Below are 23,203 nucleotides of genomic sequence, written 5' to 3' on the forward strand. Positions count from 1 at the left end.
AGAACGGTTGGTTTATAGATAATAAATAACCAAATCTTTGATGAACCAAATCTAGATAAAATAAATGCGTCTCTCGTCTTTTTTTCTTTTTAAAAATGTTTTATTAACAACAAATCAATACATAAAGCACATGAGGGAACACAAGCATACATAGATTACAAACAATGGACAATCGAGCAATGCGTCTCTCGTCTGCTTCTGCAAGACTGTCGGCGCAATCGTCATCATACTCCCTCATCTGATTGGTCGTTTCCAACGACCTGTAAACCGGCCTACGCGTCATCACACTCCCTCATATGATTGGTCGAGTATTCGAACCTTCTGACTTTGGCTGTCATCACATTCCCTCATCTGATTGGTCGAGTATGCGGGCCTTCTGACTTTGTGGCTGTGGTAACTAATGACGACCCAGTGTTGAGGCACTTTCAACAAAATCAGATCAGCGCTACAGTTTGATACCACTGAAGCTGTGAGCTGTGCCTGGAGAGGTGGATTTAGGTCAGCGCAAGGATTGGACCGGCTGATTGCAGCCCTTACCATTGGCGATTGCTGCACTCTTTTCCACCATTTTTGGGGAGATAAGAGGACACCCAAAGTAACATTTATTGAGGGAGGAAGAGTCATTTTCCGTTCCAATTAGCTCGTTTATCAGCCTAACAATTTACGGACATTTTTTTACTCGTATCATCGACATCTGGCCTTTCTGTGAATGCATATTTCACAGTTGGTAAACTGTATTACTGCTGAAAGGTTTTAATTTTACAGAGACTGAGGCGGCTGAGTAAACAAAGTACAACTGACAAAAAGCCCACCAACCACCATGGATAACGCTCACACAAAGAGTGTTGAAGAAGTTTATAGCCATTTCTCTGTCAACGAAAGCACTGGACTTGGTTTGGACCAGGTGAAACGTCAAAAGGAGAAATGGGGCTCGAACGGTATGTGTACCTCTACACCTTTACTAGTAGTACCGGTAGTTATTTAGCTAATGTTCACTATATGTCACTCATGAGGGAACATTATACCATCATTTAGTCCCACTGTTAGCTAAAGTTACCTAGGAGTTGGGGTAAATGTCAGCCCCATCACTCCGCTCCGTCATGGACTGAATTAATTTGGCTGATGTCATCGTAGACAACCTCGTGGGTTTCAATCTTGTACAAACTAGCTAAAAAGTAGTCAGTTACATGGGAGAATTGTTATATTAGTGTAAGGGTATTTTAAACCAGGTATACAAGTATAGACCGCTGACGTGTGCCTTGGCATTCTGATGTGATGGCTAGCCTATGACATTTGGGACAGCATAGCCGCTCGCCATAGGCATGGCACAGGCCTAGCTAGCTAACAGTTAATGATGCTAGTTAGCTAACGCAAGCCGGTTCATAGAATCTTGGGTTCTGTAGTTTTTCCTAGCTGTAAACACAAGAAACGAGGCTCGATTCCCGATTTAAGCTCATGAAAGCGTCTACTGGATGACGTAAAATAGATTGGGTGCGTCTGACACCATTCAAGGTGACCTCTGAGAACATGGGTTCAAAAAGTTACCTAATGTGTCACCACCATGAATTCAAACATTGATTGGGCAATATGCTTACCATCCACGACTTGCTACTGTTAATGACTCAGCCGAACACAAGACTGGGGTTTCACTCGGTGAATGCAATTAAATCAAAACCCTGTTTTTCCATGTTGCCTATAGCAAAGTTTTAGCTTTGCTAAATCTAAACCAGGACATATGGGGTTTAGTGGGAGTCATATGGGGTCATTGGGAGTCAAATGGGGTGGAGATAAACAAATTGCAGTGCCATATGTTTGATTGTCAAAATTAACAGCATTAGCTACTAAAACATTACTAATGTAATGGTGTGTTCTCTTTTCCCTGTATGTATTTTGGATTGGCCCATCTCCAGAGTTACCTGCTGAAGAAGGTAATAACAATACATGATTAAAAAGATGTAACTTTTACAACAAACTATGTGCCTCAAATTCTTCTTGATTTGATGTATTTGTACATCTCTTTCATTCCACAGGGAAGTCTCTATGGGAGCTTGTTGTTGAACAATTTGAAGATTTACTTGTACGAATTCTTCTGCTGGCAGCTTGTATATCTTTTGTAAGTATATCGCTTAGACTCTAGTACTGCTGCTGCTTGCCATGGGCCTGGAATTTGTTCACAATCCTTTACAGTGACCGCTGTATTGAAGAGTATTGTGAATGTATTAGATTGTTTTGGTTTATTACATAGAGGTGACAATCCCCCCCGGACATGCAGTGTTAAGTTGTCATAGAAACAGACTCTTAAATCATCTGCTTGCTGATGAAAGCACACCAGGAGGAGTGGGCTGTCTGGCATGGAAAGGGAACGTGTATGTTTGGCTTAGTGGCATGAGACGTGTGGACAGCAAGTGCAAATGTCTTCTGTTTGAATGCCTAGGCTGAGGTTACATTCACAGATCAGGCAGCCAAACAGCTGAAAAGGCTAGCCACACATTTGAGGAATGGTGATGACAGCAGTTGCTTGACTCGAGTTGCTATCACCATGTGTCTAACAAGACATTTGAGTCGTCTTTTACTCTCGCAGTGTAATCACTTCCTCTCCTCTGCCTCGTTATTTGGAGTAAAGAAGCCTATCCACAAGCTAAATGGTTTGATAGAAATGTAACTGGCAGCATACAGTGATCTAGACTATTTTTAATTGTTCTGCAGTATTAGCAGTGTACTGCTACATCAATGTTTACTATTCATGTTTTTTGGTAGTGGACAGATGGATGATTTTGCACTGGAACGGTTTGCAATGTAGTGTCAGATACTATGTACATTGACTTGAGGAGATGAGGTCCTTTGAGGCCAGTATGGAGGTGTCAAGAGCTGTAATCTATAATCCCAGTGTGTCTGTCTGCTAGAGGAGCTGGTATGCAGTGCCCAGCCTTGCGATATGGTGATGTTGGTGGTTGCTGTCTGACGGGGACAGGGCACCACTCAAGACCAAATTTGGGCTCTGACCTTCAGTGGGAGGGCATTCCCCAGATGAATGCACCACCCCTTCTCCCATGCACCTCACTCTCATACTTTTGGTCGGTTGTCAGTTAAGTCAGATCCAAATGAGTGCGAGTAGTAGGTTAATGAAATAACAAGCGGGTGCAGCAGAACTTGCAGCAGAACTTGTAGCAGAGTGTTCATGATGTGGCTTTGTCCCGTTCAAGTGAATTTGTGCAGCACGTGTTGTGTGCTCTTATTCTCAGTAGATAACATGCAAATTAGTCTTGCTCCCAGAAGAGTGTTTTTATCTCTGGTTTGTGAGGGAGGAAGAGTGCAGAGTCGGAGAATGGCTATGTAAAGTGACCGATTACTGCAGCAGTAGTCCTGGTAACTGGTTTGTTTGAGGTGGTAAGGTGGCTGGCTGTTTGTTTCAACTGCTCATATTTGACATTCATTCTATGCATGATACTTATGGCTACTGAGGGCCATTGATTAATTTGTCCAAATGTACTGTTATGTGCTGACACTGAAATGACATACAGCAACACATCAAGACGATCTGTTATAAATTGTAGTCTAACTGTATTTTCGGTGTTGGGTTTAAGTTTTCGACTTTCAAATGTCTTATGTGCAAAATTGACCATAAATTATATAAAAACAGAGATTTCATTTGGAACTTTAATTCAGCAATGTGCGTTTATAAAGAGGTGGCTATGTATTGCTCAGTACAGCAAACTAGTTAAATAATCAAAATAAAATCACGGTGCTAGATTACGATGAAGTTTATGGTATTTGAAAGGTGCTACGCATAGGATTTGTTAGAATTTTTGCGTTGTAATTTCAGAAAATGGCCACAATATATCTGCCGCTAATAATGGAATGATGGTGTTTTCACAGTGTTACATACCCACCAGTGTTGTGATTTTCGCCTATTTAGGGCTCCTGCCTGAGTGACATCTGTCAAAAATGTTCTGACTTTGGGACTGTGTTATCTTATGAAAATGGTTGCAAAAAGTCTACACTGTTTGCTCAATTTCTGTTTTTGAGACAATAAGCGCTGACTAGTGTAGGGAATCATTGTACCATCTAAATCGTTGTGAAATATATTTTGAATAAGAACAAATACATTTTTTTTTTTACAGCTGTTTGAAGCTGGTGGACCAAAACCGGGGGAAAAAAAGTTACTTTCTGTTCTGGTCCACTAGCTTCAAACAGCTGTAAAACCGATATCTGACGGGAGAAATCAATAGGCTAATATCACAGCCAATCAAAACACTGGCGGGTAAGTAATACTGTGAAACACTATCATTCCGGTATTACTGCAGCTATATTATGGACATTTTCTGAAATTACAAATTCAAAAATTCAACAAAATTCTGTGTTGCACCTTTAGCACATTGCTTTTGAACTTCGAAAATGTTGTCCGGTTTAAATGTGTTGTATCCATCTTGTTTAAATGTGTTACTCTTGCACTGATATCCTGTTGTAAATCTTCTGATGTAACTTTTTGTATGTTCATCTTGTTGTATATGCAAAAAATGGAGCTCACTCAACAAAATGTACATTTCTATGCATTTCTACCACTGCTAAGTTAACCAGTCGTATCAGAATGCATACACATTCTCCGTAGACATTTAGTTTAACCTTATTTCACAACAGTTTTCTTAACATGATTATGATCGCTTAAATGCATAGTAGTAAGCGTAACCAGGGGGAGGGATGTTGTTAATTTACTGCTGTGCTATCTCCAATGTGGAATCATGTCAGTAATGGATCATCGTTGTCTTGTTTACCTTTAGGTCTTGGCCTTGTTCGAGGATGGAGAAGAAACAATCACAGCCTTTGTGGAGCCTTTTGTAATCTTACTCATTCTTATAGCCAATGCCATTGTGGGTGTGTGGCAGGTGAGCAACTTGCATGACGTAATTTAGACATCTTTTACAGTGTTTTGAATGTCGATGTTCAGTGTGGCGTTGCAATGTCAGTGACAGTGACACTATTCAGAAACTCTTGTTTTGGTGCAGGCTGTGGAAAGGAATATTTATTGTATGAAACTAGCTAGCGGCCGCTACCATAAAGAGTTGTAGGTAGGAGAATCCACAAGTCTCATACATGCTGTTCATTGGCCACATGGCAGTTTTATGCTTTCCTTTTTAAGGACTTGCTGTTCAATGGTAGATAAAAAATGGGGCAAGGAAGTAAGTGGGTCACTGACTACATTTGAGAAGGTTTAGGCGTGACTAAAGTGACAACCTCTCCTCTTGCTCAGACTTCACGTCTGTTGCTTTAATTATGTTTACACCCATGGTCTCTTAGCCATTCTCTAATGTTTGCAGTCTTTGCAAAGATAAATTTGTCTGTAGCAACTACCAACACAAATTGGCTGGATGTTCCCTTAGGATTTATTCATTCAGTCTAAATTCCTGCATGAGTTTGTCCAGAACTAGGTTACATTTCCTCAGTCTGTTGGAGTTTAACATTCCATAGATGGCATGTTTGTGAGCAAATGGTCTTGAACATTTGAATCCAGTCCATAAAGAATTTCTGTGTAGTCAAAGAATGGAATAAATGATAGGCAATTCAATCCACAAGTTGGTAGTTGTCTCTTTTACTCTTTTTCGATGCCCATTTTCTTGCCAGACCTTTTGTCACGCTGGTTGACTTTGCTTGCACTGCCAGGCAGCCCCTAGGAGGAATGTCCAGTAAGCTAAGCCAGTGTATGCCATGGAGTAGACTTACTCAACAGGAAGTGATGCAACTGGCCATCCCTGCCCTGGTAGGCTCTCACTAACTGATACGTTGAAGTTGGCCTAGAAATGTGGACTTTAGAACTAAGCATTCTATTCACGGTGTGAAGGTTCTTATTTAGCTGCTGTTTTCATAAATTACTAGTATATGTGACTGACACAATGTTTACTACTTGCACTTCTGTTGTCTTAAGTTTATTCAGTTGCCATATGTAACTTCTTCTTTTTATGTCGGCCTGACTAAATTCACACAGAAATTAGAGTTATATATCTGTTATTCTAATTGAAAGCAGGTATATGAAGCTGTAGATCTGTTCTATGTGTGCTATTTCTATGATTTGTGCCTTTAAATTAACCCACCTATGTCTGCCGAAAGATATTTCAGTGTTTTAGATTGTACAATAATTAGGAAAACGATTAGAATTTTAGCAACCATGAAATGGCGGAGCGATATTGCACTTTAAAAAAATATATTTTCAGATTTTAAAATATGCAAAGGCAAATCGCCTGGTCCTTGTCATGTAATTAAAGGCACAATCTCTAAGATCTCTTGCTGTCTTTGAATTCAAAAATGGTTATATTTCACCAGCCCCATCCATCAGTTAACAAAACAAAGTAGCATGGTTAGGCTGTTGAAGTTTGCCTTTAAATGAACCCACATATCTGCAGTTTGCGGGATAATGAAAAAGTTAAATGGGCTTATTTGAATTGGCATTATAATGTCGTCAGATCATCAAGTTCAAATATGTGAGCAAACGCTCAACATTTCTTATCTACACAGGAACGCAATGCTGAGGATGCCATTGAAGCCCTAAAAGAGTACGAGCCTGAGATGGGCAAGGTCTACCGCCAGGACAGGAAGACCGTTCAGAGGATCAAGGCCAAAGAAATTGTGCCAGGAGACATCGTAGAGGTTTCTGGTAAGGTAGCCCTGTCTTTCTCTGTGCTTTAGGATGCATTAAGCCTAGACTATTTCTGATCATTCAGTAAGTTTGCTTATGAATAAGTATTGTTTAAGGTTGAATTAAAAACGGTTATTATTCTTTGTTAGAAAAATATTTCCCTGTAGTAGTTTAGCACTGTAGAAAAAAGGACAGTCCTGATCTCTTTTTACGCAAAACAGCATTGTTTTTAGCCTTTGCTTTTTATGACTCCTCATTCAGGTAAATGCTATTTTTAAAAGGGCTCATGATTCCAGGCAAGGTCAAGCTGACGTTTTAGCAGTAAAAGCTCATTTCAATTCCCCTCTTCCCCTAGTCCCACTGCAGAGGTGACTCACCCTACAGGAGTGGTGTATTTTGGGATGTTTCTATTAACCCATTGTCCCAGATGACTAGGCACTAGTGCTGCTAAAGGCCTCTCGGATCATGTGCTCATGTTTCCTGGGGGTGCTTAACTCACCAGGGTGCACTGAACACACCACCTTGATGAGTCTTTCATGCGGTTCAACCGTAGCTAGAACATCCCCCTTGGAGCCGGTAAACTCAACCTTTGAGTGGCTTGTCTCCCGTTTTCTCAGTGCAGCTGGTAAAAGAGGCTGGTATGACTCACCCAAAGACAGTGACTCTAGCACTTTAGCGAAGAGTGAGACGTCTCTGGTTTTGAGAGGAATGCACCCTGGGCAGCACCTGGCTGCAGTGCAGCGTGGGATGGACGTATTTAAATGATGTGGAGTTGAATGCTGGAGTCCTTGAAGGGCTAATGTTATCATGATACTTCGTTTAACCCTAAGCTGTTGAGGTGATGCTGTGTTTTTTTGCGCAAAGTGGTGGGCTTATTTTAAGCCTGGAGAGCCTGTCTAGATTATAAAATCATGGTGTATTTATAGCAGGCAGTGACAGTAGTGAAGATGGCCGGTGTCTGGTGCCCACCCCACCCACCCCACCCACCCCCTCTCTGGGGAACATTGTTGCAGTGTGGGACAGTTTTTGGCAGGGCTCCAAAGTCACCTTGTCAAGGGCACCGTCAACACTGCGTGCATTTGCTGCTCGCCAATTTCTATTAAACCAATTGTGTTAGTTAGTGATGGAAAATTAGGATCGGGGGGGGGGGTAGATGTAATAGTATGGTTATCTAAGTGGGACCTGGAAGTCTTAGTGGGTATTCTGTATATTTCTTCCTTTATTTGGTGCACATGAATTGTTGTCAAAGACTGGTCCTGCCGTGTGAATTCCAGCCTCTGTGCCTCCTATGATTGTTTAGTGTGGGCATGATTGGTTGTGTGCTCTATGTTCACCCAGGAAAATGGCTAACATCCTTGCTCGGAAAGCAGACTTCCAGAGAGTGGCTGGTAAAGCAGATATTGTCAGAGTGATGCGTTGTGCATGCTGTCAGGTGGAGATGGAGAAGCTCACCTAAAAGAGGGCATATGGGTCCAATCTGCAGTGACCTTTTTATATTGGTTTCTGTGATGTTTGTTTCTGAATAATGTTTTGTGCCCAAAGTTCCAGTGTGACCCCCCCCCCTCCTGCCAGCAGGAGGGCTGGTTGTGACGCAGATGCCAGCTCACTGCTGAGGCAGAGGACGCAGGCTGCAGTGACTGGCTGAGCTGTGAGCAGAATACTAAACGGGCCATCTCTGGCCCTGCCTGTCTGACAGCCTCTCGCTCTGCTCCACTTCGAGCCCATTTCTCCTTCCCAGCTCCTGTAAGCCCTCTGGAGGTAGACACAGTTGGTGCTCTCCTTCTCTACTCTCATAAGCCCACATGGGACATCCACAGTCTAGAGATGGAGCTTTACTCTCTGCAGATGTGTTTACTGTCCGGAAGATTATAGCCCAGTGTTGCTTTTCATTACTGTTTTGATTGTAGCTAATGCATTTCTCAGTACATCCTCTGGCTGGGCTGGCTGTCCTCCTGCTGTATCTCTGTCCATCCTTGACCATCCCAAGCTGTCTGACCCAGCACTGTCAATACAGGGATGGTTTGCTGTCATTGCTGTTCTTACTAAACTAATCTGCAGCTATGTGATGTCAGCTTTCCTTGACTGCTGTTCCAGGCTGGGTTCCAGCCCCTTTGACTTGGCTGTGCGAATTCATGATTTAATTGAACTCATTGGTGGGAGCTTCCCATTCTACATGGTCACCTCACTCAAAATGTTTTTTTTTTAGGTGGCTTAAACCATTATTTGGTCAAACAGTAAAATACAGTCTATTCAGAAAATATTCAGACCCCTTGACCTTTTCAAAATTTTATTACGTTACAGCCTTACTCTAAAATAAATGTAATAGTATTTTCCCCTAATTAATCTACACACTACCCCATAATGACAAAACAGAAACTATTCAAAAATGTTATGTATAATTTATTTTTTGGGAAATATCACATTTACATAAGTATTCAGACCCTTTACTCAGTACTTTGTTGAAGCAACTTTGGCAGCGATTACAGCCTCGAGTCTGAGCAGGGCCGGATGTCTCTCACACCCTCCCGTAGCGCCCAAGTCTTTGCAATCGCAAAAAAATCTCTCCTCACATCAACCCCCACTACTTTGACGTGTGAGTCTGTGTTTTATATGCTGACCTCACACCTCAACAAGCTTCTGATTTGGTCAGTGTCAATACTCCTGGCCACCATTGATTGGCAGATGTGTGAAGCAAATACGTATGCCCACAGAACAGTTTTTCGAGGTCAAGGAAATGAGCGAAACATCCACACTTGCTCAGCCATCCACGTAGCGTAAAGAGCTGCTCGTCTGATTATTCAACTGGGAACATTTTCATGCTGGGAGAAATGTTAAAGTATGACGTCACAATCTGAGCACAATCAGAACGATTGGGAAGAATCTTCTTCACGCTGGGGAGATTTTTACATGACGCCACCAGGGAAAATGTTGGTCTGATGAGCTGCGCCCTCTAGCCTGTCCCTCACAGCATCGTGGTTGACTGTTGCTGCTCCTGCTACGAGATTCACTTATCTCTCTACCCATAGTCACTCTTAATTTATCCCAGAACTTCAGGGAAATTAAAGCGATGGTTCTCTTCTCCCTGAATAGCTCAACATTGGCCATAAATGCAACAGCCGTTGCATCAGCATAATGTGGTCTGTAGCCAGAGGTGTTGCATTTCTGCAGGAATCTGGGGGTTCTGGTCCCTGGCTGGTGCATGTTGATAGGGGCCAGTCAGTGTTGGGTTGGGTGAACGATGAGGGGGGAGGATTGCTCAGCTGTTCCTATTGTTTGGACAGCAAGATGACCTTGTATGGAAGTCGGTGGTAGATGGTGATCCCACCCCTCCAAGCCTAATGCGCAGACACTACCCATCAGCACCCTCCATGGCCTGGGATTCCAGACACCCAGCATGGCATGTGGCATTTTGTGTGGGCCTGGCCAGCGTTTGCTGTCACTGTGGGGTCTTTTGGTGAGTGTCGGGTCAGCAGGAGGCACAATGTTTGGCTGGGTTTTGGATGAATGAGGCGGAGGGAATTGTATGTACTTGAAAAGAGAGCAGTTTGCAGTAAATAACCTGCTGTTCATTTAGCCTATATTGTTGTTCAACATTATCAATTCATTTAGACATTTCAATGTCAATAAAGACTAAGGGTACCAACCAACAGTTAAGCTACAATTTTCGGCATGTTTGCATTGCCCCTGCGTTTGAGTTTTGAACTGCACTGTGGCAGCTAACCTTGAGGCATGTCCTGAATTGACTGCTGGGAATCTGCGTTATGCTGTCTGGTTAATAGAAGTCACGGTAAAATGGTCTGGAGAGGCTGTTAAGAGGAGCCAGAGATTGACCCTTCGGAGCTTCCTCTTTTACCGTGGTCAGACTGTAGCCTGGTCCACAGCTTCTCATGACCACATGTGGAACGGTGCATTACAAGACTGCTGTGTAGACAGGGAAGGTAGCATGAGTCATCAACACTCCCCTTTCATTAGGCTAGGTATAGGGATTAGCAGGCAGATGTTTTAAATGTACACTCAGCGAAATGACGTTGCCACGAGCAGCACCGCAGATATTGAGCTGAGCGAGATGCAACACTTCACTCTGTCACACACAGTATCTGTGCATGTGCAGGGGTTCGCAGGGGTTCGCTTCACACTGTTCACAACGTGGGAGCCACAGGAACAAAACAGCAGAGGTGGAGCCTCGCACTTCAATGCTCTTAGTTGTTGCGGAAATTGACCCACTATGCTGTTTACTTTCTGAGTCTACGTCATATCGCTAAGTCTACCTTTTAATTACAACCTTTTCATGGTGTCGATGGCAACACTAAGTAATGGGATAGGGAAAGGACCATCCAGAGGTCTTCTTTAACTAATCATTTCAGTCTTGAGATGCTACAGGGCATTCGGGAAAGTATTCAGACCCTTTGACTTTTTCCACATTTTGTTATCGAACACCCTTATTCTAAAATGGATTAAAAACAAAAAGCCCGCAACAATCTACACACAATACCCCATAATGACAAATGAAAACAGGTTTTTAGAAAAGTTTGCAAATGTATAAAAAATAAAAACAGATACCTTATTTAAGATTCCTTACATAAGTAATTCAGACCCTTTGCAATGAGACTCGAAATTGAGCTCCGGTGCATCCTGTTTGCATTGATCATCCTTGATGTTTCTACAACTTGATTGGAGTCCACTTGTGGTAAATTAAATTGATTGGACATGATTTGGAAAGGTACAAACCTGTCTATATAAGGTCCCACAGCAAAAACCAAGCCCTGAGGTCAAAGGAATTGTCTGTAGAGCTCCGAGACAGGATTGTGTCGAGGCACAGATCTGGGGAAGGGTACCAAAAAAAATTCTGCAGCATTGAAGGTACCCAAGAACCGAGACCTCAGTAATTCTTAAATGGAAGAAGTTTGGAACCACCAAGACTCTTCCCAGAGCTGGCCGCCCGGCCAAATTGAGCAATCAGGGGAGAAGGGCCTTGGTCAGGGAGGTGACCAAGAACCCGATGGTCACTCTGACAGAGCTCCAGAGTTCCTCTGTGGATATGGGAGAACCTCCCAGAAGGACAACCATCTCTGCAGCACTCCACCAATCAGGCCTTTATGGTAGAGTGGCCAGATCGAAGCCACTCCTCAGTAAGAGGCACATGACAATCACCTTGGAGTTGCCAAAAGGCACCTAAAGGACTCTGACCATGAGAAACAAGATTCTCTGGTCTGATGAAACCAGTATTGCACTCTGGTCTCAATGCCAAGCGTCAGGTCTGGAGGAAACCTGGCACCATCCTATGGTGAAGCATGGTGGTGACAGCATCATGCTGTGGGGATATTTTTCAGAGGCAGGGACTCGTAGACTTGTCAGGATTGAGGGAAAGAGGAATGTATAGCAAAGTACAGAGAGTTCCTTGATGAAAAACCTCTCCAGAGCGCTCAGGACCTCAGACTGGGGTGAAGGTTCACCTTCCAATAGGACAATGACCTAAGCACACAGCCAAGACAACACAGGAGTGGCTTCGGGACAAGTCTCTGAATATCCATTGACTGGCCCGGACTTGAACCCGATTTGAACATCTCTGGAGAGACCTGTAATGGCTATGCTCCCCATCCAACCAAACAGAGCTTGAGAGGATCTGCAGAGAAGATTGGGAGAAACTCTCCAAATACAGGTGTGCCAAGCTTGTAGTGCTTCAACAAAGTATTGCATAAAGGGCCTGAATTATTATGCAAATGTAATAAACTGGTTTTGTCATTCTGGGATATTGTGTGTAAATTGATGAGGGGGGGGGACTATTCAATTTTAGAATAATGCTGTAACATGACAAAATGTGTCAAGGGGTCTGAATACTTTCCGATTGCACTGAACAGTTGAAGTCAGAAGTTTACATACACCTTAGCCAACTACATTTAAACTCAGTTTTTCACAATTCCTGACCTTCAGTCCTAGTAAAAATTCCCTGTCTTAGGTCAGTCAGGATCACCACTTTATTTTAAGAATATGAATAGTCAGAATAATAGTAGAGAGAATTATTTCTTTCAGCCTTTATTTCTTTCATCACATTTCCAGTGGGTCAGAAGTTTACATGCTACCAAATAGTAATTGAGTGTATTGCCTTTAAATTGTTTAACTTGGGTCAAACGTTTCGGGTAGCCTTCCACAAGCTTCCCACAATAAGTTGGGTGAATTTAGGCCCATTCCTCCTGACAGAGCTGGTGTAACTGAGTCAGGTTTGTAGGCCTCCTTGCTCGCACACACTTTTTCAATTCTGCCCACACATTTTCTATGGGATTGAGGTCAGGGCTTTGTGATGGCCATTCCAATACCTTGACTTTGTTGTCCTTAAGCCATTTTGCCACAACTTTGGAAATCTGCTTGGGGTCATTGTCCATTTGGAAGACCCATTTGCGACCAAGCTTTAATTTCCTAACTGACGTCTTGAGATGTCGCTTCAATATATCCATAATAATTGTCCTGCCTCATGATGCCATCTATTTTGTGAAGTGCACCAGTCCCTCCTGCAGCAAAGCACCCCCACAACATGATGATGCCACCCTGTGCTTCACGATTGGGATGGTGTTCTTCGGCTTGCAAGCCTCCCCCTTTTTCCTCTAAACATAACAATGTTCATTATGGCTAAACAGTTCTATTTTTGTTTCATCAGACCAGAGGACATTTCTCCTAAAAGTATGATATTTGTCCCCGTGTGCAGTTGCAAACCGTAATCTGTCTTTTTTATGGCGGTTTTGGAGCAGTGGCTTCTTCCTTGCTGAGCGGCCTTTCAGGTTATGTCGATATAGGACTCGTTTTACTGTGGATATAGATACTTTTGTACCCGTTTCCTCCAGCATCTTCACAAGGTCCTTTGCTGTTCTGGGATTTATTTGCACTTTTCTTATCAAAATACGTTCATCTCTAGGAGACGGAATGTGTCTCCATCCTCAGTGGTATGATGGCTGCTTGGTCCTATGGTGTTTATACTTGCGTACTATTGTTTGCATAGATGAACATGGTACCTTCAGGCATTTGGAAATTGCTCCCAAGGATGAACCAGACTTGTGGAGGTCTAGATGTTTTTTTCTGAGGTCTTGGCTGACTTCTATTGATTTTTCCCATGATGTCAAGCAAAGAGGCACTGGGTTTTGAAGGTAGGCCTTGAAATACATCCACAGGTACACCTCCCAATAGGCTAATTGACATAATTTGAGTCAATCAGAAGCTTCTAAAGCCATGACATTTTCTGGAATTTTCCAAGCTGTTTTAAGGCAGTCAACTTAGTGTGTGTAATCTTCTGACCCACTGCAGCAATTGTTGGAAAAATGACTTGTCATGCACAAAGTAGATTGCCTAACCGACTTGCAAAAACTATAGTTTGTTAACAAGAAATTTGTGGAGTGGTTGAAGAACAAGATTTAATGACTCCAAACTAAGTGTATGTAAACTTCCGACTTCAACTGTACTTGTCTACTTTATGTATTATTTGAATTATTCAACATTACAGATGTTTTGTCCAGCATATACTCACCCGACAGTTATTAGGTACATCTAGTACCAGGTCAGACCCCCCCCCCTTTCTCTCCAGAACAGCCTGAATTCCTCAGGGCATTCTACAAGGTGTCAAACTTTCCACATGAATGTTGGTCCATGCTGACGCGATGGTATCATGCAGTTGCTACAGATCGGACAGTGGTACATCATTCTCCTTCGACAAAGAGCTGTTTTCAACCACAGGACTTCCGCTGACTGGAATGGTTTTTGTTTATTGCACCATTCTCGCTCAACCCTAGACACTGTTGTGTGTGAAAAGCCCATGAGGGCGGCCATTTTTAATATACTGGAGCCAGTGTTCCTGGCACTGACGATCATACCACGCTCAGTCGCTTAGGTCACTAGTTTTGTTCAATCGAACAGTAGCTGGATGCCTGTCTGCTTTATATAGCAAGCCACGGCTCACTGTCTGTAGGAGCGATTTTAATTTTTGCGAATGGGGTGGTGTTCGTAATAAACTGGCTGTGTGTAGAGGTCACTGATCATTAGGCATGTTGACCCCTGACCTCTGCTATGTTACTTCATATATCCCAGCAGGACCCTGGCAGTCAGGCAGCATCTGTTCTATGTTCCACACAGCACAGGCCACTGGTAGGAAGGACAAACACATTTTGGAGATTTCCCTTATCAAAATCAATACATTATAGCACGATTTTGTGCTCATTCAGGAGTATTTGCCTGATTTGAAGTAGAATCCTTTTAAAAATATTAGTACCATTTAAAAAAAAAAATTATTCCTAAAACATAAGTCGAATATGATACTGTTGCTACTTCCTTAATTTTTCATTTTTCAGTGTCCACACACTGGTTTTAAGTGTACAAATACATAATCAATATGCTGATGTAAGTCGGGATATTTTTGAAAACCAAGACATCAAAATTGCTTCCTATACACTTGTCCAGAACTTGTATTTTACTCAATTAGTACGTTAAAGCTCTAGACTGGAATTGATTAGCTTGTTCTACTGTAATCAATGGCACACGTAAATTAATCACTCACATTTGGTATTTGTATTGAAATCAATGGAATTGGGACCACGGTGACAAGAACAAATGTGGGCGATCTTCCTACAATGTCTCTGACCTTTTAATGCCACACCGATTTGATGGTCAAATTATCACTCAAATGAAAGCCGACCCCTGTCGCCATTTAGAAATCGATGTGAGAATATGATTCAGAAGGAAATGCTACACTTTTCTACTGATTTAACTTCGGTGAATCATATTCTCATATTGATCTCTAAATGACGACAGGGGTTGGCTCTAATTTGAGTGATAGTTTGACCCTCAAATCAATGTGTGGTGTTGAGGCTAGAGAAGTTTGTCGAAAAAAATTCCCACATTTTTTCCTGACACCCTGGTCTGGTAAATTACATTCAACAGTCTGGTGAATTGCAGTCCCGCACCGACAGGTGCATAATATAAAATAATTGAATATGTCAAATTAAATATTTTGATTTAGGATTATAGTAAATGAAGCTCACACAGATCTTTACAACAAATGACATATGTCTTACTACTTTCACCATGGAGAGAGTACTTAAAACAAATCCTAAACACAATTTCACTGGGCGCACTAGAACCAAAAGTCCCATAGTGACTGCAGCAGCCTGAACTGTTGACGCCCCTCCCACTGGTCTTCTAGGTGTCATTTGACTCTGTCGCTGTCCTGTTACCACGGCAACCATACCTGGCCCAGGAGGGGACATGGTGATCTGTCTGTGTCTAGTGTGCTGTACAGTCCTACACACAGCCCTGTTCAGTTGGTTACGAGAGGAGACTGGAGATCTCAGTACACCCACTGAAAACCGACAAGGTGGAAAATCTGATGTGCCCTTGAGCAAGGCACTTAACCTTAATCACAGACCCTGGCTGTAACCCCACTCTCCGAGGGTGTCTCCGGGGTAGTTGAATATGCAAAAAACAAATGTCCAATTCACACATGAAATGTGACAAATAAACACACACAATTATTATTAAACTACTTTGAAGATGAAAAAGACAACAGCATGCTAATATCTGTTAAATCTGCAATAATGGGGAAGTGTTCTAAACAGTGGGACTAGCAATGCGAGCAAAAATGACAATGTGAATGTTGGCTGTACAGAAAGTTCACCATCAAAATGGAAAATAAACAAAATTGTAGTGAATTTCAGCTAACTACTTAGCAAACACATAGCATAACTGCTTTGCTGTCATTCTATTAATTTAAACATTTTTCAAATGATCTACAGCCACTTGATTTATTGATAGCTAGTCACATGTCAGGCTAATTCTGTAGAATGTGCAACAGCGCTGGTCCAATGTATTTGTTTATTTTCAAAACGCTCCCGGATGGAATTAAAGTTGTCTTAAACCTGTATATTTTCGACCTTGCATGAATACAGGAAGTAACGATTAAATACATTGGTCAGACAAATGGTTGTTACTCCAGCTCGGTATGATGTTCACGAGTGGCTCAGTGGTCTAAGGCACTGCATCTCAGTGCTTGAGGTGTCACTACAGACACCCTGGTTCAAATCCAGGCTGTATCACAACCGGCTGTGATTGGGAGTCACAGGGCGGTGCACAATTGGCCCAGTGTCGTCCGGGTTTGGCCAGGGTAGGCTGTCATTTTTAAATAAGAATTTGTTCTTAACTGACACCTAGTTAAATAAAGGTTAAAAATAATTAAATAAGATCACATGGCCTTTGTCTTTTTCTCTGATTCTACAAGTTCTTAGAAATGACTTGTATTTACCCGTCCATTTTTACCCGCCCCCTTTTTCGGAGGACACATCTTGTTAAAAAAAACTAACAGCTTTTCTGCTGCATATACATTTGACATACTTGGTACTTTTCCATAAAGCGATCACATAACAGTAATATATTACCAAACAAACTCTTTAATCCCACCTCTCAGCTCATCCCTTCCTATCACTATAGACCACCCTCGTTTGGTTTCCATGTGCCATGTATTTTTCAATTGTGCTGTGATGTTTTACTTACAGTTGAAGTTGGAAGTTTACATACACTTAGGTTGGCGTCATTAAAACTTGTTTTTCAGCCACTCCACACATTTCTTGTTAACAAACTATAGTTTTGGCAAGTCGGTTAGGACATCTACTTTGTGCATGACAAGTAATTTTTCCAACAATTGTTTACAGGCAGATTATTTCACTGTATCACAATTCCAGTGGGTCATAACCTGAAAGGCCGCTCAGCAATGAAGAAGCCACTGCTCCAAAACCGCCATAAAGACAGATTACGGTTTGCAACTGCACATGGGGACAAAGATCATATTTTTTGGAGAAATGTCCTCTGGTCTGATGAAACAAAAATAGAATTGTTTAGCGATAATGAACAGTTATGTTTGGAGGAAAAAGGGGGACTCTTGCAAGCTGAAGAACACCATCCCAACCGTGAAGGACAGGGTGGCATCATGTTGTGGGGGTGCTTTGCTGCAGGAGGGACTGGTGCACTTCACAAAATAGATGGCATCATGAGGCAGGACAATTATTATGGATATATTGAAGCGACATCTCAAGACGTCAGTTAGGAAGTTAAAGCTTGGTTGCAAATGGTTCTTCCAAATGGACAATGACCCCAAACATGCTTCCAAAGTTGTGGCAAAATGGCTTAAGGACAACAAAGTCAAGGTATTGGAGTGGCCATCACAAAGCCCTGACCTCAATCCCATAGAAAATGTGTGGTCAGAATTTAAAAAGTGTGTGCGAGCAAGGAGGCCTACAAACCTGACTCAGTTACACCAGCTCTGTCAGGGGTGAATTTTTGCCCATTCCTCATCTTATTGTAGGAAGCTTGTGGAAGGCTACCTGAAACGTGTGACCCAAGTTAAACAATTTAAAGGCAATGCTACCAAATACTAATTGAGTGCATGTAATCTTCTGACCCACTGGGAATGTGATGATAGAAATAAAAGCTGAAATAAATAATTCTCGACTATTAGTGTGCCATTTCACATTTCTTAAAATAAAGTAGTGTTCCTAACTGACCTAAGACAGGGAATTTTTACTAGGATTTAATGTCAGGAATTTTAAACTGAGTTTTAATGTATTTGGCTAAGGTGTATGTTAACTTCCGACTTCAACTCTACATACATACATACGTACATACAGTATATCACAAAAGTGATGTGACAAGAAATGTGACAAGAAATTACACTTTGCTACAATGTAAAGTAGTGAGTGTACAGATTGTATAACAGTGTAAATGTGCTGTCCCCTCAAAATAACTCAAAACACAGCCATTATTGTCTAAACCGCTGGCAACAAAAGTGAGTACACCCCTAAGTGAAAATATCCAAATTGGGCCCAAAGTGTCAATATTTTGTGTGGCCACCATCATTTTTCCGCACTGCCTTAACCCTCTTGGGCATGGAGTTCACCAGAGCTTCACAGGTTGCCACTGGTGTCCTCTTCCACTCCTCCATGACGACATCATGGAGCTGGTGGATGTTAGAGACCTTGCACTCCTCCACCTTCCATTTGAAGATGCCCCACAGATGGTCAATAGGGTGTAGGTCTGGAGACATGCTTGGCCAGTCCATCACCTTTACCCTCAGCTTCTTTAGCAAGGCAGTGGTCGTCTTTGAGGTGTTTGGGGTCGTTCTCATGTTGGAATACTGCCCTGCGGCCCAGTCTCTGAAGGGAGGGGATCATGTTCTGCTTCAGTATGTCACAGTACATGTTGGCATTCATGGATCCCTCAATGAACTGTAGCTCCCCAGTGCCGGCAGACAGGCTCACCCCCCACCCCTTCCCCCTCTGCAGCAATGCTGGCAGCATGCATGCGTCTATTTCCCAAAGACGACCTCTGGATATGACGCTGAGCACATGCACTCAACTTCTTTGGTCGACTATGGCGAGGCCTGTTCTGAGTGGAACCTGTCCAATTAAACCGCTGTATGGTCTTGGCCACCGTGCTGCAGCTCAGTTTCAATCTTCTTATAGCCCAGGCCATCTTTATGTAGAGCAACAATTCTTTTTTTTCAGATCCTCAGAGAGTTCTTTGCCATGAGGTGCCATGTTGAACTTCCAGTGACCAGTCAGTATGAGGGAGTGTGAGAGCGATGACAACAAATTTAACACCCATTAATCCCCATTCACACTTGAGAACTTTAACACTAACGAGTCACATGACACCGGGGAGGGGAAATGGCTAATTGGGCCCAATTTGGAGCGGTTTAGCGGTTTAGACATTAATAGCTGTGTGTTGAGTTATTTTGAGGGGACAGCAAATTTACACTGTTATACAAGCTGTACACTCACTACTTTACATTGTAGCAAAGTGTCATTTCTTCAGTGTTGTGACATGAAAAGATATACTCATATTTACAGAAATGTGAGGGGTGTACTCACTTTTGTGATATACTGTACATGCATGTACATACATACATACATATATACATAGATTATGAGCTAAAGAACCTTTCCTACAAGGATTATTTATTGACCGACTATGGCTTTCCAAATCGCCAAACACTGCTATTTGTAAGGTTCATTTTAAGTGAATGTTGTGAAATTAATTTGTTTTAACCATTCCTGAACCTGTGACTAGAAGCAAGCTACATAGGGGCAGTACCAGAATAAATTATCTAGGGATTGTCTCTTTGCAGCAAAATCTACAGGGCTGAGAGAGGTTGTATGCCCCATATATTACTACATTACTAATTACCCTACATTGCTCATCTCATATGTATTTGTATATACTGTACTCTATATCATCTACTGCATCTTGCCATCTTTATGTAATACATGTATCACTAGCCACTTTAAACTATGCCACTTTTATGTTTACATACCCTACATTACTCATCTCATATGTATGTACTGTACTCTATACCAACTCCTGCATCTTGCCTATGCCGTTCTGTACCATCACTCATTCATATATTTTTATATATCTTTATGTACATATTCTTTATCCCTTTACACTTGTGTGTATAAGGTAGTAGTGGAATTGTTAGGTTAGATTACTCGGTTATTACTGCATTATCGGAACTAGAAGTACAAGCATTTCACTACACTCGCATTAACATCTGCTAACCATGTGTATGTGACAAATAACATTTTATTTTATTTATATATAGCATTCTGTTGGTGGCAAGAATTTTGTATAATAATTTAAATTGAAAAACTTGACGTGTTGAATCAAGATTTATGAACTGGTACAAAAAACACGTGCCATGGAAACAGTACATCAAATCTCTTCCCATTTATTTTGAGACCTGTATGGAGCAGCTGTCAACATTTTTTGTCCTCATGAAACTGGTATTTTGCCAACTTTTAATATATGGAAGGCGAACAAGTTCCCTACCTTTTCCGTTTTCCACTTGCCTCCTACATTTTTGTGGTAATGCTGCCATCAGTTAGTTATGCGTATGGATTGAGCAGACATCCCCATATATTTTCAATAGCTGCATATGTGACAACTCCACCGTTTTATTCATAATATCATTACTAAATATAATACATATTTTTTATGAATCAGTATATTTGAGTTTAACCATAACATTTGTTCTATCTTTTCAGGAGGATCAAAACTGAAATTGTAACCGGCTTTGTATGGCTTGTTTTAAGGAAGGGCGATACTTAATTAAAAATTACAAATCTTCAGGAATTGTAATCTGTATAAAGGTAATTTATGAACAAAGGATGAGCCTTTCTTGATAACCTACTGGAGAACCATTTTTGGTTTAAGTTTAACTTATGTATGAATGAAGCTTTTGGTAAGAGGTTTAAAGCTTTAATATCTCATTTTAGCCCCCCCAAAATCATTCATTATATAAATAGGCACGTTTAATTTTGTTTTGCTTAGCATTCCAAATGAAATATTGTTTGCTCATTTGATTTTTTTAAATGAGTCATTTAGAGTAGGCAGCACCATTAGTAAGTAAGTAAACTGTGATAAGACCAAAGAGTTCATCAATGTGATTTCTCCATAAATAGACTAGTATTTACCTCTCCATGGTTGCAGAATTCTATCTATTTTTGCAAACATTCTATTTAAATTCATTGTAAGTTCTTGTACAGTTTTAGATGTGAATAACAAGTATGTCTACTTCACCATCCACTCATTTTTAGTATTTACACTACCTTGTAGTTTATCAATGCAATACGTAATATGGTACACTTGTCATTATTAGGTTTTAGTCCAGAGATTGGCTAGAAAAGTGATCCAGATCTTCAATGTGACTGTGCAGGGATGTGCAGGACTTAATAAAAAACTGGAGTCATCAACATACATGGACACTTTAGTTTTTATCCCCTGGATTTCTAACCCCTTGATCTTCTTGATGGATTTCATTTTAATAGCTAGCATTTCAATGGCCATAATAAATAGATATGGAGACAATGGACAGCCTAGTTTTACTCCTCTTAAAAGCTCAATACTTTCTGAGAAGTAACCATTATTTACTATTTTACATCTGGGGTTGCTGTAAATAACTTTAACCTATTATATAAGAGATTCACCTAAATTAAAGTAATCCAGGCATTTATATATACATTGTAGTTGTACTTTATCAAAAGCCTTTTCAAAATCTGCTATGAAGACCAGGCCTGGTGTCTTTTTTAATGTTTCATAATGTTCAATGATTTCAAGTAATTGTCGTGTAGTATCTCCAATATATCGTCCATGTAAAACACTTGTCTGATCAGGATTAACAATATCTGGGCTATGCATTTCGCCAGAATTTTTGCATTACAACATTAAAGTGTAAGATTTTTTTTAAATTGACTGGATCTTTATACTTACCACCTGGGTCCTGTTTTAGTAGTAATGAAATCAGACCTTGTTGAGTACATGAAAGTAATTAAAATTGCCTCAAAGTTCATCTTCTGTAAGTTGGCCTTCACACAGGTCTTTCTGTAAATGTCTTAATTTTAGATTATTATTAGAAAATAAATCCTTACAGTTAACATCATTCATTGGAAATGGAGGAGACTGAAAAAAATATTTTCCTTCCTCTTTCAAAATATAATTTGGTGAATCATGGATGACTTCATTTGTTATGAGTTTCTGTAAATTATTTTTGGTAGTATTTGTATGTTTAAGATTCAAGAAAAATGTATACATTTCCATCCAATTTGCTTTATTTTTGTAGTACATAACACTTAATAGCTCTTGAATAAGTACCTCCATTTCTTTTTTTTATTCCTCTTACCTATTTTGTGCCTCTATAGTACCATTCCATTACCATCTACCTGAATAGTTAGTGTACTATACACTTGGTCAGTAGTGGATGCTGCCTAGACAAGAACAGCTGGTTAAGAGCACTTTAAGAGTTCCAGAACGTTATTACCTGTTGAATGCTTCTGAAATAGCGCCCTCAGAATAGCAGCTTTTCAGCCTTTTGTTGTATCTGCCATCAGCACCTGCACCCTCAGGATTGGACACACAGAAACCTGCTGTGTCATGCAGTCATACACGCAAGGGCTTGTGTCCGTCTGTCTTCCTGGTTTGGCGGCCTCGCTTGGACCTACTCCTCTGTTGTAAAGAAGGACACCCCTGGGAGTCATGTCTGGCACTGACTCTTGAGTCTGTGCGTCTTGTTGCTACGCTGCCTGTCTCACTCTCCTAGGTGTGGAGACTGTCACAGAGGTTTGGCCTGGTACCAAGTAGGATGTTGACATAAAGGGACAGATTATATATACACACACACACTTCATCCAGAGCAGTCCTGCGGGCCAGTTGAACTGCACCAGGACAATGTAATGTGTGCCTTGTGTGCTTTTCACTCTTAGACTGTTAGCGTTTCCTTTTTTCTTATGACATCAACAAGTGCAATTTTAAACGTCTTCAAGCCGTCCCAATTTGTTTCTCTAGTTCCCTCCTGTCCTGCAGTCATAAGTGTTTCTTAAAAAATGTATTTTCTCTTAGCACAGGAAGTATTACACAACCCTTAGGATGTGGCCGTTATACTTCATGGCTGAAGGGGAAACATTTGATTGGTCATGTTTTCTTTCTGTTCAGTTTGGCATCAGATTGTATAATAAACTCTTCCCAAACATATCTTTCTTTGACATTTTAGATATT

The 23,203-nt window shown here is 41.2% G+C and overlaps 1 protein-coding gene across 2 annotated transcripts in view; it reads left to right on the plus strand.

Moving 5' to 3' along the window:
* The first annotated feature begins 436 nt into the window (after positions 1-436).
* The window catches only part of LOC124036183 (sarcoplasmic/endoplasmic reticulum calcium ATPase 2-like), a 42,851-nt gene continuing 20,084 nt past the window's right edge, over positions 437-23,203 (plus strand). Inside the window, exons 1-5 of one of the 2 annotated variants that reach the window (XM_046350422.1) lie at positions 437-938; positions 1,911-1,928; positions 2,031-2,113; positions 4,779-4,883; positions 6,508-6,646. In XM_046350422.1, coding sequence (XP_046206378.1) covers positions 821-938; positions 1,911-1,928; positions 2,031-2,113; positions 4,779-4,883; positions 6,508-6,646 — 463 coding nt within the window. In that variant the 5' untranslated portion in view covers positions 437-820. The remainder of the gene's footprint in view (positions 939-1,910; positions 1,929-2,030; positions 2,114-4,778; positions 4,884-6,507; positions 6,647-23,203) is intronic. The other variant, XM_046350423.1, reaches the window with a different exon arrangement.

This window comes from Oncorhynchus gorbuscha, linkage group LG05 (assembly GCF_021184085.1).
Source record: "Oncorhynchus gorbuscha isolate QuinsamMale2020 ecotype Even-year linkage group LG05, OgorEven_v1.0, whole genome shotgun sequence".
Taxonomy (NCBI): Eukaryota; Metazoa; Chordata; class Actinopteri; order Salmoniformes; family Salmonidae; genus Oncorhynchus; species Oncorhynchus gorbuscha.